The sequence below is a fragment of the Lynx canadensis genome, chromosome A2 (genome assembly GCF_007474595.2).
Source record: "Lynx canadensis isolate LIC74 chromosome A2, mLynCan4.pri.v2, whole genome shotgun sequence".
NCBI classification, from domain to species: Eukaryota; Metazoa; Chordata; class Mammalia; order Carnivora; family Felidae; genus Lynx; species Lynx canadensis.
In genome coordinates, this window is record NC_044304.2 from 113,423,558 (window position 1) to 113,442,160 (window position 18,603).

Here is an 18,603-nt window from a genome sequence, read left to right on the forward strand (position 1 = left end):
AGAAGACAGATTGGCTCTCTTCTAGATATATCTTCTTCCTTAATAATCTGTATTCTAGTCTGCAGAAATTTGATAAAATCAAAACTTATATAGCATTGCATAACACAAGTGAGTTTCATAGGAATTTTTCCTCCTTTGTCTCCTAGCAATGACCCTGTGGGCACTGAATAGCTGTAATACATAGCAAACACCATGTACATCCATCCTGAGAACTGAGAAGAGAGGCCTCTCTACCCTGAGGCCAACTCTATTTGTAGGTTGTGCTGCAGTAGTGGCAGCAGAGACCTGAAAACCTGAGAAAATACCTGCCATCTCTGGCCAAAGAAACCCAGAAATGGGGCCCTTGGTTTCTGTTGAATATGAGGAGGGTCATTATTATTTTACTCCGTTGCTATTTTAATCTGAAGGCCCTGGCACTATTGTGTATGTGCAGAATGGTGTAGGATGCCTCAAGAATTCTGGCTTTCTGGCAGGAGGAACCAAGAAGAAGGGATATCAGTTGGAAAGTATGAGGGAAATTTTGGAGAGATCTGTGAAAGGTGATTCCCTAATTTCATGTATGGAACACAATAAATTCTGGGCTCACCCGTGAGCTGCACATGCACAGAATAGACCCAAAGAACCATAGCAAATGCTTCAAGAAGTGAACTGTCTTATAAACCACTACCTGATTGCCAGAATGTGCTGAGCAGACCTAAACATAACAAAGTCTTTGAAAATGATTTAATATGGGAACCCGTAAAGAGGGCAAGATAGAACTAGTCTGAAACCAGATAGGTCAGTTGCCTACTAAAACAAAAACTTAACATTCCCCAGAGGATTCTTTAACAGGATGCAAAGTCACCACAACGTAATATCCAAAATGTCTGGGATACAACCCAAAATTATTCAACATACTATGACTCAAGTAAAGTTGACTTTGTGACTGTGTCAAGATGATCCACGTGTTAGAATTATCAATGACTTTAAAGCAGCTATTATAACCATCATTCGTGGACTAAAGGTAGACATGTTTGAAATAAAAAGAAAGGCAGAAGTTTTCAGAAGCAAAATTGAAACTCTAAAAAAGAACTAAATTGGGGCACCTGGGTGGCTCAGTCGGTTGAGCGTCTGACTTCGGCTCAGGTCACGATTTCACAGTCTGTGAGTTCGAGCCCCGTGTCGGGCTCTGTGCTGACAGCTCAGAGCCTGGAGCCTGTTTCAGATTCTGTGTCTCCCTCTCTCTGCCCCTCCCCCACTCATGCCCTGTCTCTCTCTCTCTGTCAAAAATAAATAAATATTAAAAAAAAAAAATTAGTTTAAAAAAAAAAATAAAAAAAATAAAAAAATAAAAAAGAACTAAATGGTAATTTTGGAACTGAAAAAAAATGCATTATGCAAAGTTAAAAATTCATTATATGTGCTCAACAGCAAATAGAGATAACAGAGAAGAGTCACTGAAGTTGAAGATAGTTCACTAGAAATTATACAGTGTAAAGAACAGAAAAGAAAAAAGATGAGGGGAAAAACATGAACTAGGTCTTAGGGACTTGTGGAACTTACAAAGTTGGTTGTCATTGGAGTTCCAGGAGGAGAAGAGGAAAAGTGTGATGTAGAAAAATCTTTGACAAAATAATGAACTGAGACTTCAGCCATTATTAGGTGTAAATTATAGATTTAAGATGCTCGTTGAATTCCAAACAGGAATTGACAAGAAATCATGCCCAGATACATGATAATCAATTTGCTAAAAATCAAAGGTAAAGAAAAAATCTGGAAAGGAGTCTGAAAAAATGACACATTATACAGAAGAACAGAAATTTGAACAATGAATGATTTCTCTTCAGAGAATATGGAGGCCAGAAAAAGAAAAGAATTGCCAACTCAGCATTTTATATCCAGTGAAAGTATCCTCAATAAGAAAGGCAAAACAAAGGGATTTTCAGATGAAGAAAATCTACGAATTTGTTGTCATGTTTTATGACATTTTATGATCTTTATCTGCTAAATATTTATGATATTTATCTACTCAAAAAAAATGCTAAAAGTTTTTTAGGCTGAAAGGAAATCATACCAGAGAAATTTAATTTAAAAAAAAAAAAAAGCAAAATAAATGGTAAATACTTGGGTAAATACAGCAGACTATTATTCCTCTGCTTAAATTTTTAAAAAATGTTTGTTTAAAATAAAAATCTTAATACAGGTATATTTCATTGTATGTGAATGTAATATATGTGGTAAATACAGTGTGAAGTGGAGAGGGTAAAGAGTCTATATGGTTGAAACTTCTTTGTTTTACTGTGAAAATCTAGAACTTGGTATATGTGTTATGAAAAGTTAGATATGCATATTGTAATCCCTTTTATCGGCTACTAAAAATACAGAGATGGGGGGGGTAAGGAGAATAAATTAAAATAGAATGCTAAATAATAAATAACCCAAAAGAAAGGAGAGAAGGGAAAAACAAAAATGAAAAACAGGACAGAAATGGAAAACAGATACCAAAATGATAGACTTAAATATAATCAATAATTATGTATAATACAGACAAAATAGACTTCATAAAACAATGAAAATTACTGGATATGACAAGACATTTCTTAATGATGGAATGGCTCACTTTCCACGTAGGCATAACAATTCTAAATACAATAGGCACTTAACAACAGAGCTCTAAAATCTATGAAGCAAGAACTGATGGAACTAAAAGGAAACATAGACCAATCCACAATTAGTCTTGTAGAGTTGACACTCTTTTCTTAGTAATTGTTACAAGTAGACAGAAAAGTAGAAAGGATATAGAACATTATCAGTCAAATTGCACTAACTGACGTTCATAGAACACTTTAGCCAATTGCAACAGAATATTTTATATATGAGTACATGGAGCATTCTTGAAGATAAATTATGTTCTTTGCCATGATATACACCTTAACAAATTAAAAGAATAGAAATCACACAAAGTATGTTCTCAGATCATAATAGAATTAAACTGTAAGTCAGTAACAAAAATATCTGGGAAACCTCCAAATTTTGGAAACTAACCAACACATTTCTGACTAACCCTGTGCGTCAAGAGGATATCTCAAAGGATACTACAAAATATTTTCAGTTGAATGAAAATACATATCAAAATTTGTGGGATGTAGATAAAATAGTGCTTGGAGGGAATTTATGGCATTGAATGCTTTTATTAGTAACAAAGAAAGGTTTTAAGTCAATAATTCTTAAATAGAATGAGCTTGTACCTTAAAGAGCTAGAAAACAAATGAATCAAACGCAAAACAGGAAGTTACAAAGCAATAAAGAGGACAAATAAAATTGAAAATAGAAAATAAGATCATTCAAACCAAAGCTAAGTTTTCTTTGAAAAGGTAGAATTGAGAAGTCTAGCCAGATTGGCCAAGAAAATTTATCAATGCCAGGAATGGAAAAGGGAGATATTATTAGAGCTCCTACAGACAATGTAATAGTAAAGGAATGCTATGAATAATTCTACACTCTGAATTAGATGACTAAGGTGAAGTGGATCAACTCTTAAAAGACACAAATGATCAATACTTGCTCAAGAAGAAATAAATAATATGAATAGCACCATATGTATTAAAGAAATTGAATTTTAACTAAAAACATTTGACAAAACCCTAGGCTCAGAAAGAAAACCTTATTGGCAAATTCTACTCTATTAAGCAGTAAATGATACCAATTCTGCAGTCATTTTTAGAAAATAAATGAGGGAATACTCAAGTATTTTATGAGGCCTTCATTAACTTGATACTAAAACCAGAGAAAGACATTACTAGTGAAGAAGAAAAAAACTTAACAGACCAGTATCCTCATAAATACAAATGTCAAAATCCTCAACAAAATATTAAACCAAGTCCAGTAATATATTAAAAAGACTAATATATCATGACTCAGTTGTGTTTATTCCAAGAATGAAGGCTGATTGAACATTCCAAAATCAGTCAATGTAATTTACCATATTAACAAGAAAAGGAAAAAAAATCATATGATTACTTAAATACATACACCAAAAGCATATGGGAAAATCTACATTTGGTTTGATAAGAACTCTCAGCAAACTTAAGAATTAAAGGTTATATCCTTAACCAGGTAAGGGGTATTTGTTAAAAACTTATAGTTAAGTTTTTACTTAATGATGGAGGACCTAATACCCATAGGATAAGGAACAAGGCAGAGATGTCTGCTTTTTCTTTTTTTTTTTTTTAATCAATCTTCTTCACCATTGTACTGGAAGTCCTACCCAGTACACTAAAGCAGGAAAAGACATATAGATTGTAATGAAAGAATTAAGTGTCTTTATTTGCAGACACCCTGGTTGTCTATTTAGAAAAACCCTGGTATCTATAAAAAAGGCTGTTCATACAAATAAATGTTTTTAATACAACACCAAAAGTACAATCCATAAAAGAACTGATAAATTGGACTTGATAAAGACAAAAACTTTTGCTCTGTTAAACATTTTCTTAAGAAAATGAAAACACGAGACACACACTGAGAAAATATTTGGAAAAAAAAACATATCTGACATGTACTTTCATCTAGAATATATAAGGGATTCTCACAGCTCAACAATTTGTAAACAAAAAACCCAGTTTTTAAAAATTGGCAAAGGATTTGGACATTTCACCAAAGAGGATATACATGTGAAAAGCACATGAAAATATTCCACATCACCTGTTATTTGAGGAATGCAAATTAAAATTGCAACAAAATAACAGCACACTTCTGTTAACATGGCTAAAATTAAAGACAAGGACACCAAAATTCTGACAATTAGAAGCATTGGCAAGAATGCCAAGCCATTGGAAATGCAAAATGGTACAGCATCTTTGGAAACATTTTGGAATTTTCCTATAAAGTTAAACATATATTTAGCAAATACGACCTAGCAATCTACTCTTGAGTATTCACCCCAAAGAAATAAAAACTATGTTCACACAAAAAGCTATGTATATATGTATAGCAGATTTTATTTATAATCACCTTAAATTGGAAATAATCCAAATATTCAACTGGTAAATGGATAAAAAACTGTGTTATATTGTTGGAAGAGGTAATTGAGAGGACTTGACTGCTGGTTGACCTGCAAGCTGAACCTGTGTAATCAGAGGCTTCTCACCTCCCTCCCATGTCCTTGTAATATACATTGTGCCCACTCTTCCCACACTGGGAGCTATTCTAAGGATGTAGCCTTGAGAGAGAGCGGTGTTGAAACCATCTGGACAGTGTATGTCACTGAACCCAGTTAAGACTTCTGTGTAAACTTTTAAGATTTGGCAAGTAGGTACAGAGATCTATTCATCTGAAGGCTATCCAAAACAAGCCTCATAAGTAAGTTCCCTTTGTTGTAAGTTAAAACTTGCACCTACCAATGTGGAATGGTCTGCCTCTTTTGGTTTCTTCTTGCCCTTTGTGTAAAGGGCCAATTTGTGAACCAACACATATCTATACAAGAGAGTACCACCCTTCAACACAGAGAAATGCATTATTAATATACACAACCACAGGGATAAAATTCAGATGCATTATGTTAAGTGAATGATCCTAGCATCAAAAGCCTACCTATTATATGACTTCATTTATATGACATTATGGAAAAGTAAAAACTATAGAGACAGAGAACAGATTATTGTTTTCTAGGGTGAAAAAGGGTGAAAAAGAGAATTTAACTATAGAAAGGCTTTGTGAAGGAATTTTTGGAAGTGATAGCAACTCTTCCATATGTTTACTTTGTTGATGACTAAATGATTTAATACATTTGTCAAAATTCACAGAGCTATGTACCAAGAATAATTTTACTGTATATAAATTAAAACAAAGTTTTTAAAGTGTGAGACAAAGTCTTATCTTTGAGAAATTAAATTGAAAAAAGGGAAATTTTTTTTTTAAGAATCCAAAGCTATTTTCATATGCTTCATACATATGCTTCAATATCATACACTTCTCTTAACTCTTCCAAGGATAATAGGATTTGAGCCAGAGGAACTTCTAAAAAGGATTATGTGCAACCCTATCATTTTATAAATAAGGACTAACCTGAAGTCTTAGGAGGTTGATTGATTTCTTTACTAAGGCCCAAACTTAGTTCCTTGAGCCAAGTTGAGAGATTCATGATTAATAAGAATAAGCCATGGGAGTAGTAAACAAATTGAGACAGGCAGTAAATGTAGTAACTAAAATTTCTGGGTCCTTTCAGTGTGCAGGGATTTTTCTAAATGCTTTTTTGCATTCATTTTCTAATTTAATCCTTTGAGCAATAACATAAAATAGGTATCTCTGTTATTCCTAGTTTTAAATGAAGAAACTAAGAATTGGATAGAGAAGTTGCCCAAAGTTCATGGCTAGTAGGTGAAGCAAAATCAAAAAATTTTTATCCTGATCTAGGATCCAATTCATACAAAAAAAGAAAGTAGCATATGTCAAGACCTATAAACAGTTCAGTGTTTGGGAACCATAATATTTGTGACAATAGATTAAACAAAAAAGGTTGGCAGAGGCCAGTTACTGTAGGATGTTATATTATATACTATTTAATTTTTCTTCCACAGCCATAGGAAATAGGAAACCTGAAAGTTTCCAGCAGTTAATCAGGTAGTCATCTTTTTATGTTAGACCATTTGGTATTTGTATGGAGAATAAATTCACAGGGAGTAATATTGAGACCAATTATCAAAGACAATTGTTAAGATCCTAAGTAAAACAGAAGTTGTAACAATATATAGGGACCCATTCCAGGAAATGTTTGTGTAATAAAATTGACAGGACATGGTGATTATTAAATGTGAGAAAAGAGATAATTGGTACCAATGATAACTGCTACCAAATGAAATGGAGAATACAGGAGAAGAATAAGTATGTTGTAGAATTTTCTATCTCCCTTCACTTCTCTCAGTTTTGTTTCTTATGCTTCAGGGGTCTATTGTTATGTGCATGTATATGTATGATTGCTATATCTTCTTGATGGGAATGAGTCTTTTATCATAAAGTGTCCTTGTTTGTAGTTACTATTTTTATCATATTGGTCTGTTAAAACAACTATTTCAGCTCTCGTTTGCATGTTATATCTTTTTTCCATCCTTTTACTTTTAGCCCATTCATGCTTGAGTTTAAAGTGAGCGTCTTTTAGACAGCATAATAGTTGGATCATGTTTGTCTTTAATTTATTCTGGCAACCTCTGCCTTTTAATTGGAGCATTAATACATTCATTTGATGGAATTACTGATGAGGGCTTCCACCATTTTGGTATTTGTTTTCTGTATGGTTCTTTTTTGTTCCTGTATTCCTCTGTTATTGGCATTTGGTGTTAAATAAATAAATAGACCTTGTGTATTATTTTAATGTCATTTCTTTATAATAATGTTAATATATTATTTTCTTAGTGATTGCCTGCTTTGGGGATTACAGTTCACATATTATAATAATCTAGGTGTACAAATCTACTAGCAATAAATTCTTCAAGTTTTTATTAATCTGGGAATATCTGAATTTCTCCTCATTTTTGAAAAATAGTTTTGCTGTATATAGAATTCTTGGTTGACAGGACTTTCCTTGTATCATCTCAGTGCTTTCTGGCCTCTATGAGCTCTGATAAAAAAAAAAAAAATCAGCTGCTATTATTTGACAATCCTTTGTAGGTAATGCATCACTTCTCTTGCTACTTTGTAGATTCTCTTTGTTTTTTACTTTAAGCAGTTTGTGATATGTCTAACTGGTAATCTCTTTCCATTTAACCTATTTGGAGCTTATGGAGTTTCTTAGATGTGTACATTAATGTTTTTCATCAGATGTGGGAAGTTTTCAGTTATCCTTTCTGCATATATTCTCTCTTTATATATCTTGGAACAATAAATCTCTCACTCTTTGTTTGTATGTTGGAGTGCCCTTCAGTACTCACCCAGACAGTTGACGACTCTGTTTTAGCCTTCACTTTCTGCTTATGCAGAGCCTCAAAAGTTAAGCACACATGAGAGTTTGGGCCTTCTCAGGCTTTTCCTGAGCAGGCTCACAGCTTTCATTTCCATTTTCATTTCATTTCATTTCATTTTTTATTTTAGAGAGAGAGAGTGTGTAAGCTGGGGAGGGCGGTAGAAGAAGAGAGAATCTCAAGCAGGCTTCACATTCCACATATAGGACACTGCAGGGCTGGATCCCACAACCTGAGGACCATGACTTGAGCCGAAATCAAGAGTCAGACCCTCAACCTAAGCCACCCAGGTGCCCCTAGGCTCATGCTTTAAAGTATATATGTGGCCATCTAGATTCCAAGGAAATGACAGAGCTTTTTTTCAAAGCGACTATGGATATTTTATCTCCCAGCTCCTCCTTTTAAGCTTTTTGTTCAGTCTTTTTGTTTGTCCCAAGTGTTAATCCATTGCCTGGGGCATCCATGAAGGTAAAACACTTACCTACAATTGTTTAGACAAACACCTGTTCCTTTCTGGCCCTGAAAAGACTTTTCACATTGGACTACCTCCAGGTCAGGTTCAGTACAATAGTTTTCAAGTGAAGCCCTCCAAAGAACCACTAGACAGATTAGACAGGTCACATAAGGCAATTCCTTGGAAATGAGGTTTTGAAAGAGTTCCAGCTCTCTTCTCCCTCTGGTAGCTAGTGGGCCTTCTGGGGAGTTTAAGATGGAATTACGGAAGTTAAAATACCATAAAATTAGCTGTTCTAATCAAGATTCAGCCATTTTTTTTAATAAACAATGATGAATTTTGTGATATTTTAAATGATGTAAATGGCATATCTCAGAGATGTTGAATTCCCAGTTGGGTTTAGAAATCTGGATCTTGATGCCATTGTTCATTTATAGATCACAGTTAAAACTATTAGAGTAGATAAGATTGCTTTAAAAAAGCATTTGTGATAAAACTGACCATATGATTCCTATATTCAAATAGATAATTGCTGAGTGAAGAAATGAAAACTTACTCATAATGCAAATTGATGTCCTTATAAGTCTCAAGTCTCAGCCCATCACTCAGAACAGCCTTGCAAGCCTATTTTTTGGGGGTCAGATTCCACTTTTTTTTTTTTTTTTAAATGTTTACTTATTTTTGAGAGAGTGAGCACGTGCGAGCAGGGGAGGAGCAGAGAGGGAGACAGAGGATCCAAAGAAGGCTCTGTGCTGACATCAGAGTCCGATGCGGGTCTTAAATTCACAAACCAAACTGTGAGATCGTGACTTGAGTAGAAGTCAGATGCTTAACCGACTTAAGGCACCCAGATGCCCCAGCTTCCACATTATTTTAATAATTATCTAAATCTACGTGGAGCGCCTGGCTATCTTGACCAGTGAAGCATGTGACTTGGTCTCAGGTTGTGAGTTTAAGCCCTGTGTTGAGTGTAGAGATTACTTAACAATAAAATCTTAATAATAGTAATCATCATCTCAGTCTTTTTGAGTCTTATTTCCATTGTCCTTCATACTCAACCTCCCTTTACTCCTAGTTTCTCTAATTTGGGAAGATGTAAGCCACATGACTTATTTGAAATTATTTTTCCTCCCCCTTTTAATTTACTTTTATCTACAGGTAATGACAGAGGAGAAATGAAGGTACTCATGAAAGATTCATTTAGATATTCTAGGCTGGGTAGGTAAAAAAGAGTATCCAGAGGGACCAATAGGTTATAAAGGTGTTGGAGGCGAGGGTTACAGGAGCCAACAGGCCTCCCAGTTTGAATAACTAGCCTTCTTAGAAAAAAATTGAAAAATTGTTTATTTAATGTGGGTTGTAAATAAATGGTGTTATTGTTACTAAGAAATTGTGTATGGTTGACCCTTGAACAGCACAGTTTTGACCTGCTCAGGTCCACTTATATGTGGATTTTTTTTTTTATATATAAATACTGTAAAGTACTATAAATATATTTTTCTCTTCCTTATGATATTCTTCATAATGTTTTCTTTCTTCTAGTTTACTTTTTAAATTTTTTAATGTTTATTTATTTTTAAGAGAGAGAGAGAGAGACAACATGAGTGGGGGAGAGGCAGAAAGAGAGGGAAACACAGAATCCGAAGCAGGCTCCAGGGTCTGAGCTGTCAGCACAGAACCTGATGCTGGGCTTGAACTCATGAACCGTGAGATCATGACCTGAGCCGAAATCAGATGCTTAACTGACTGAGCCACCCAGGCGTCCCTCTAGTTTACTTTATTGTTAGAATACGGTATATAATATTTTTTAACACAAAATATGTGTTAATTGATTATTTATGCTATTGGTAAGGCATCTGATCAACAATAGGCTATTAGTAGTTAAGTTTGGGGCAGTGAAATGTTACACGCAAATTTTCATTTGTGCAGGTATGGGGGTCGGTGCTCCTAACCCCTCTGTTTTTCAAGGGTCAAACTGTATATGCTACACATGGATATTTGATAAAAGTTATTCATGAGCAAAGGGGTATGTTTTTTACTTAGTTATAACAAATGCCAGACATTTAAAAATGTCCCTGTCGTGTGTTAAATTGTGTGTCTCAGAGGGATATGTTCAAGTCCTAACCTCTGGTGAATGTGACCTTATTTGGAAATAGGTTTTTTTGCAGATTAAATAAAGATGAGGTCATACTACACACAGTGACTAAGATTTAGGACCTAGTGGACCCTAAATCCAATTACTGAGTAATGTCTTTGTAAGAAGGGAAGACGACACAGAGACACTTCCCACGTGAAGACAGAGGGAGAGATTAGAGAGATGCAGCTACAAGCCAGTGAATTCCAAGGATTCCCAGAAGTCACCAAAGCTGGGATAAGGCAAGAAAAAATTCTTCTCTAGAGCCTTTGGTGGGAGCATTGCCCTACTGACACCTTCATTTTCGACTTCTGGCATCCAGAACTTGAGAGAATAGATACCTGTCATTTGGAGCTACCCAGTTTGTATGGGCTTTCTTACAAAAGCCCAGGGAAACTAATACAGTCACTTAGTTCCTGAAATTAATTTTAATTTAAATATAAAAAATTTATTTTTTTTTTCAAGTTTATTTAGTCTGAGAGACAGTGAGTGAGCGTGCTCCAGAGGGGCAGACAGAGTGAGAGAGAGAGAGAGAGGGAAAGAAAGAATCCCAAGCAGGCTCCACACTGACAGTGTGGAGCCCGATACAGGGCTCAAACCCATGAACTGTGAGGTTATAATCTGAGCCAAAATCAGGAGTTGGTTGCTTAGCCGACTGAGCCACCCAGACGCCCCTAAAAAACTAATTTTAATTTCTAAATATATTATCAAATGACAAATTTAGAAATAACATTAATTCATAAAGTATGTTTTATGCATTATATTAGCTTAGATTTGAGGGTAACATGTTGAAAACAGATGAAAGGCAGAACTATGATAGCAAGATAATTGGCTCTTGATGGTACTTCAAATAAAGCTTAAAAGAGCTGATTTATTGCATTCATTCACATCTGTGATTTCATTTGACAATCAGGTTTTTTTCTGAGAGAGATTACTGTTGAGAATATTATGCTAAGAAGTAATCTAATGTAGTTTCTAAATATGAATCTTCTACTTAAATCCTTTTAAAATCCTTTTAACCATCATGTAATACAACATGGCCTTCTCTTAATAACCTAGGTAAAAGAAGCAATTCTTTTATCTATACTCAGTTAAACCAAAATTGTTTGAGTTATGTTCTTGATATTTTGTGGTAGAAATAAAATTTGGGGGGCATCTGGGTGGCTCAGTCGGTTAAGCATCTGACCCTTGATTTTGGTTCAGATCATCATCTCACAGTTTGTGAGTTAAAGTTCTGCACTGACTTCACACTGACAAGGTGCAAAGCCTACTTGGGATTCTCTGTCTCCCTCTCCCCCTGCCCCACTCGTTCTCTCTCTCTCCCTCCCTCAAAATAAATAAAGTTTAATAAAAAAAGAAATGAAATTTGGAATTTGTCCTTAACATGCTTTGGGTACCTGTAATGAAGATACTTCACAGATTTTGAACCATATAGATCAGCCATCATTTATTTCCTTATTATGCTTTAATTTTTTTCGAGGTTCTGACTTAAGTAACTCTTAGTTTTCTATTGCTGCCATAACAAACTGTCTCAAATTTAACAGCTCAAAAGAACACACATTTATTGTATCACAATTTCTTTAAGTCAGAAGTCTGAGTAGGCTTGGTCTGGGTCCTCCACTTAGTGCCTCACAAAGTCAAACTCGGGTGTCAGCTGGGCTATTCCTTACTGACAGCTGTAGGAGAAAAGCTGCTTCCAAACTCACTGACACTGTCCACCAAATTGTTTTTGCTCTTGAAGGACACAAGTCCCTGTTTCCTTGCTGGCTTTCAGCTGTGGGCTGTTGTTTGCTCCTGGAGGCTGTCCACATTCTTTCCCATACTTTCCACGTGGCACCCTTCACCAATAGCAGGTCAAATCCCTTTCATTTCTAATCTCTCTGATTTTTCCTTCTGCAACTCTGACTCCACCTGAAGAAAACTTAGCTTTTAATAGCTCATGTGATTAGATTGGGCCCGCTCAGTTAAATCAGAATAATCTTCCCATATTAACCTCTGTTATCTTTGTTACATCCCTTGCCGTGTAATAAAACATATTCACAAGTTCCAAGGGATTAGGGCATGGACACCTTTGGGAGCCATTCCTGCCCGTCATAAGTAATCTAGTATCAAGTTTCAGTTTTTATTTGTACTAACTATAAAAGTATTAATCTCCTAAGAATAATTATAAAATAACATAATTATAAATATAAGGAAGATACTGTATTACATTAGTACAGGAACTCTGACTTCCTTGCAATAAAGAGTAATGATAATTTTGGCCAACAATAAGAAACTTAGAAATTGACACCACAGAAAACACTTCTTTGTGGAAAAGGATAGCACAATAAAATGTCATTTCCCTAACATTAGTTTAATTGCGTAGCGTAATTTACTTATTTTGAGATTCTAGCCAACTTTCATTGCTTAAAATTAATTGACACCCACACCAGTTAGAAGTAGACAGACTAAAAGGTCCTCATACAAATGCTGTCACCATGATATTTCACGTATCTTACAGTTTGCCACTAGAGTATCTAGGACTTGAATTTCTTAATTGTTACTGATAGCTCCATGTGGTTGCAAATGACTATCTTAAGGTAATGGGATGTTAAAATGTCAGAGACTCTCACTTGTTCATTTTTGTATCACTGTTGCTTGGCACATTGTGGATACTGAACAAATATTTGTTGAAAAATGAGTTCACAAACATCACCACAGCTAACAAAGACTTCTTAAACAACTACCTTGTACAGGTTGATCACCCATTTGATTCAGGGCTTACTAAATGATCTTGTGTCTTCAAGCCATCACCACCTGATTTCTTGTGATTATTACTGGCCATTGTTGTTATAAAAGAACAGAGGACTGTAATTGCACTTTGATGGTGTAGCATTAAAAACCCAAACTAGAAATACAGTGCCTTGAATCCTGCTGTGATACTAATAAGTTCTTTGATTTCCCAAGAAGATTAATTAATTTCTGAGCCTCAGCTCACACATTTATAAAATGAAAATGTGAAATAAGATCTTGAAGCTTTAAAATTTGTAAATTATGAATTTTTCTTTTGAAGTAAAATGGGAGACTTGAAATAGAGGAGTTCAAGGTTGATCTTAACCTAACACCCTCATTTAATCATTTTTTGGCCTTTTCTGTGTATCAGCATTCAGGAAGAATAAATGTTTTTGAGAATTTTGTCTAAACCATGTACTTATCCTTTCATTTAATTTTTCAAGACTGAAAGAGAAAGTTTAAATGAGATATTGCCAATGTAATTGTTTTAGAAAATAGAAGCAAACACAAAGATGTGTGGGAATTATCTGATATGGATGGACTTGAACCTATAGATTTTCTATTGGTAAGTCAAAAGCAAGGCCAAGTAAAGAAGTCAGCCAAACTGAATTTCCTTATTATTCAAGTCCTAGTATCAGACTTGGAAAACATTTCTTTCCCTTAAGTAACAAACTTAGAGGAAAGGACTGAAGCTAATAGTTGATCTGTTGTGAACACGACGACACACCACTTAAGCACATTTTTTTGTGCCCCATCCATTATACACAGAAGTGAAATGTCTTTTTTCTTTTAAGGTAACATTTAATTTGTTTTTATTCCAAAACAGAGAAGTAGTTAGTTCCTGTGGAGCTATCTTACATCTTAAGGAGAGCATATTTCAGGGTCACTTTGTATACGAGAACCTGACAGCCTTATTCTGTGAGACGTACAAATTATTAAATTTGAAACGCAGTATTCTCCTCTCATTTTTGCCTTGTGAAGAAACTCAGTGCACTATTAAATTATTAACTGATTTTATTTGAGGTAGTTCTAAGATAGTTTTTCTGCCTCCAGGCATTATTAAATTTCTTTTTTAACGTTTATTCGTCTTTGAGAGACAGAGAGGGACAGATCATGAGTGGGGGAGGGGCAGAGAGAGGGAAACATAGAATCCGAAGCAGGCTCCAGGCTCCGAGCTGTCAGCACAGAGCCCAACGCGGGGCTTGAACTCAGGAACCGCGAGATCATGACCTGAGCCAAAGTCAGACACTCAACCGGCTGAGCCATCCAGGTGCCCTTGCCTCTAGGCATTATAATTGAAACAGAGACAGTAGGTAGTAAAGAGTAGACATGAGCCTTGAACTATATATTGTTATACCTGGAAGAGATTTTTGAGGTTCTGTTAGAAATCCTCTTACTTTCAACTCGTCTGGGTGGCTCAGTCAGTTGAGCGCCCAACTTCGGCTCAGGTCATGATCTCACGGTTCTGGATTTTGAGCCCTGCGTCAGACTCACTGTCTGCCCGGATCCTGCTTTGGATCCTCTGTCCTCTCTCTCTGCTCCCCAAAATAAATAAATATTCAAAAAAAATAAAAAAAAGAAAGAAATCCTCATTTCGTAAATGGGGAAACTGAGGCACAGAGTGGCTCTTTAACTTGCTTCAGCTTTTACTTCCAGTTCTTAGCAGAACCAAGACTTTAACTCAACTCATTGATTCCTAGTCACATGCTCTTTTTCCTGTTCTGCACTGCTTGTTTGATAGCGTTTTAAAATAAAACAGAATGAAAGTATTTTGCATCTGGTCAAAAGTTAAACAAAAGTATGGTATGACCAGAAGAGAAATTATTTAACATTATTATTTCATTTAAATAAAGTATGTATTTGGGGCGCCTGGGTGGCTCAGTCGGTTAAGCGTCCGACTTCAGCTCAGGTCACGATCTCGCAGTCCGTGAGTTCGAGCCCCGCGTCGGGCTCTGGGCTGATGGCTCAGAGCCTGGAGCCTGCTTCTGATTCTGTGTCTCCCTCTCTCTCTGACCCCCATTCATGCTCTGTCTCTGTCTCAAAAATAAATAAACGTTAAAAAAAATTAAAATAAATAAATAAAGTATGTATGACTTTATTCACTGTTTTTTTGTTTAGGTGAAAAGAGGTTTGAATGCCCGGAATGTTCTAAAAGGTTTATGCGGAGTGATCATCTCTCCAAACATGTCAAAACGCACCAGAATAAGAAAGGTGGTGGGACAGCTCTTGCCATTGTTACCTCGGGAGAACTGGACTCATCTGTTACAGAGGTGCTTGGCTCCCCAAGAATTGTCACAGTTGCAGCCATTTCTCAAGATTCAAACCCAGCAACTCCCAATGTTTCAACCAACATGGAAGAATTCTGAAAAGTTATTTATAACAGAGACCTCTAGTGCTGCACTTAAGTTTACACACCTTTGAAAATCTGGAAATGGGCTGGTCAAGTGGATTACAGAGTAGGAAATCAATCATGTTTTCATTCTTGGCTTCTTTATATATTCCAAGATTTGGGGTCAACATGTGAAGTGTTGAATTTTTAGAAATACAAAAAGCAAACTGATGTACTGGTAACAGAAAAGTATTTCCTCCATACTATAAGTTGTAGCCATTTGGAAATATATCACATAATCTTTAAACTGAATTTCCCCCTCTCTTAACATCATGTGTTAACATGTTTAAAAAGACAGACCTCAGTAGTTTGCAGGCTGGACCTTAAGTGGACTTGTTTTCTTTGGAAGTACTTTGTTATAAATTCAGTCAGTAATAATTTTATGTAGATTTTTTTTCTATAGCACAGAAAACAGTTAACTGATGATAGGGATAATATTTTATTTCCTTAGCTTGTTTTTTGGAAAATCAACCGAAAATAGTTTTGGCCGTCTTTTCTAAATGTTAGAAATTCTTCAACAGTTGAATTAGGTAAGTTCCACAAAAGTAATCTGAGATGCATCTCAGATCTTTATTACCACTACATTATAGTAGTGTGTATGCAGACAATCAGTGAAGTCCAATTACTTTCTCCATTTGGAGACACAAGAGGAACTTAGAGCTAAACTTTAGGTTAAATTTTAGATTGAAACCTTAGGAAAATACTGGGGTGGGGAGGGTGGTTAAAACAAACTCATAATAGTTTCAGGAAAATAAAATGAGGCAACCTAACATATGTAAGTTTTGAAGTTAGGATTGATGATATTCCTAACCCTAGGTTGAACCACAAAATTCATTTTAAATGTTTATATTGGAAATATTTGCCTAGAGTATAAATCATTCTGTAGTTTCATATTCTGTAAATATGAGTTATGTTGACAATGTGCAGAATTCTTTATGCTTTGACTTGGTAGCCAAAGAAAGAATTATCACACTTTTTTTTTAAGGCCAGCAGAAAATTATCTTTTAACTACGTTACAATTTCCGTTTTCCTCTCTACTAAAATTTCGCCAACCCCATTTTATTTCTAGTACTGTGTTAGAAGGCTGGTTACGAATTTATAACATAGAAATATCTTTATGTTATGCCAATAACTGAATTTTCCCTAAAGAGACAGCCTAACAGATATATAATGATGTGATACTATGAAGCACGTTATTTTTTAAAAATCAGAATAACTTTCAAATAAATGACTAAGGAAAAAAATTATATTTTATTGTTTATGCAAGGATCTTCTAGGAAAGGTGGCCAAAAGTCTCCTGTGAAACAAATTTGGATTATACCAACGGTTTAAGTATTAGTAAGATATTTCTCACTTTAAAAATGTGTTTACCTGGAAACATAATGGAATTGGAATTGACCGTTTGAAAACTAAAACTTTTAACTGCCTGGTTTATTAACATTATTAGTTTGGGGACCGTTTGAATAAAGGTACGTGTTTTCTTGTGCATTTCTCTATTATTTCAGGAAAAGTACTACTCCTGCGAATTCTCTTCCAGAATCGTGGTGTTTCTTGTCTTTTCGATGAAGGAGAAATACTGTAGCGATCACTGTTTACACTGTGCACACTTCGGGCCAGCCCTTTGTAGCGCTCTGTAAAGCTGGAGGCCTTTTGTGCTTTCAGTTTGTATAAAAAAGCTTTGAGATTAAAGGAAAAAAAAATTTTTACACTGTGGTTATAAATTTCAAGTTTCTTAAAGCTTTTGTAGACTTGTAACAAAGTCTTTAAATTTTAGTTGGATTTTGTAAATTGTTTTGTATATTTTATTTAATGTACTCTTAACAACTGATGTAACTGGCTTTAAAACATCAGAATCAGTTTGTTGTTTTGTTTGGTACAGAGGAGCATTTGGTCGTGTGAATTTTAATTTTATTATATAGGAGCTGAAACATCAAATATATATTTTATCTATCATTATGCTACACAATCAGTGCTATAAATTTTTTTATGCAAAGAAACTTTCCTAATGTTTGAATCATGTTTCCTCAAAGTGACACTTTTCGTTGTTGTTAATACCAAGTATGAGCTCTCTGCACCGTTATTCCATGAACCGGTTTTAATGCATACCTGTGTATGCTCATCAGAAATGGAAGTTATTTTTTAATCAACAATGAGGCCTATTATAAATTTAACAAACTGAATCTGGATAGCTTTATAGCATATAAAATACATTAATTTGTGTTAGCAGGTGCACATTTCACCACTGAAATGAGAACTATTTTGACAGTCTGTTCTGCATACCATTCTGAATCCACTTTTCTGTCTTATAAGAATCGTAAATTTCAATGTCCTTTATTTGACTCAGTGGGATATAGCTGTTATAAGTAATAGGGCACAGATGTGCAGTAGAGTCATATTTAATGGCATTTCACTGTTCATTCCCTTTGCCACCGTTATAAAACTTTTCTTTATTGTAATTATCAGTGCAAAGCTATGTATTTATCATGGTAGAACTCCAGTGTTAGAATAGTTTTTTCTTACAGTATACTTTCTTTGGTTAGGTTTGTGTATGTGTTGCTGATTACATTAGAACTTGATGTTAAGTCATTATTTATCACACTCTCATGAGAGCAGTAATAAAAGTGTGTAATCTAGGAGAAAAAGTTAATTTGTCAAACTTAGATAAGCATGATGTTTAGGTCCTATTTTTCAATTTTATAACTGTTTTATTGCAACAATATTTGTATTTAAGTCTTCATTTTAATGCCTTGTGGTGTTTTTTTATGCATGTCACTAAGTTGTCATCCCACATAAATTGATGTGCAGCATAGGGTATTAAATCTACATAATGATTTTAAAACAGAAATAGTTGATGGTAAAATGTAAATGTTTTGCAAAAATTCCTTATAAAAAGTTTTGTAGTAACATTTCACTTGTAAATTTT

The 18,603-nt window shown here is 34.8% G+C and overlaps 1 protein-coding gene across 1 annotated transcript in view; it reads left to right on the top strand.

Annotated features, from left to right (window-relative positions):
• Positions 1-17,962, top strand: part of SP4 (Sp4 transcription factor) — an 82,563-nt gene extending 64,601 nt beyond the window's left edge. The window contains exon 6 of the mRNA XM_030308070.1: positions 15,410-17,962. Within this exon, the coding sequence (XP_030163930.1) occupies positions 15,410-15,657 (248 nt within the window). The 3' untranslated portion in view covers positions 15,658-17,962. The remainder of the gene's footprint in view (positions 1-15,409) is intronic.
• The last annotated feature ends 641 nt before the right edge of the window (positions 17,963-18,603 follow it).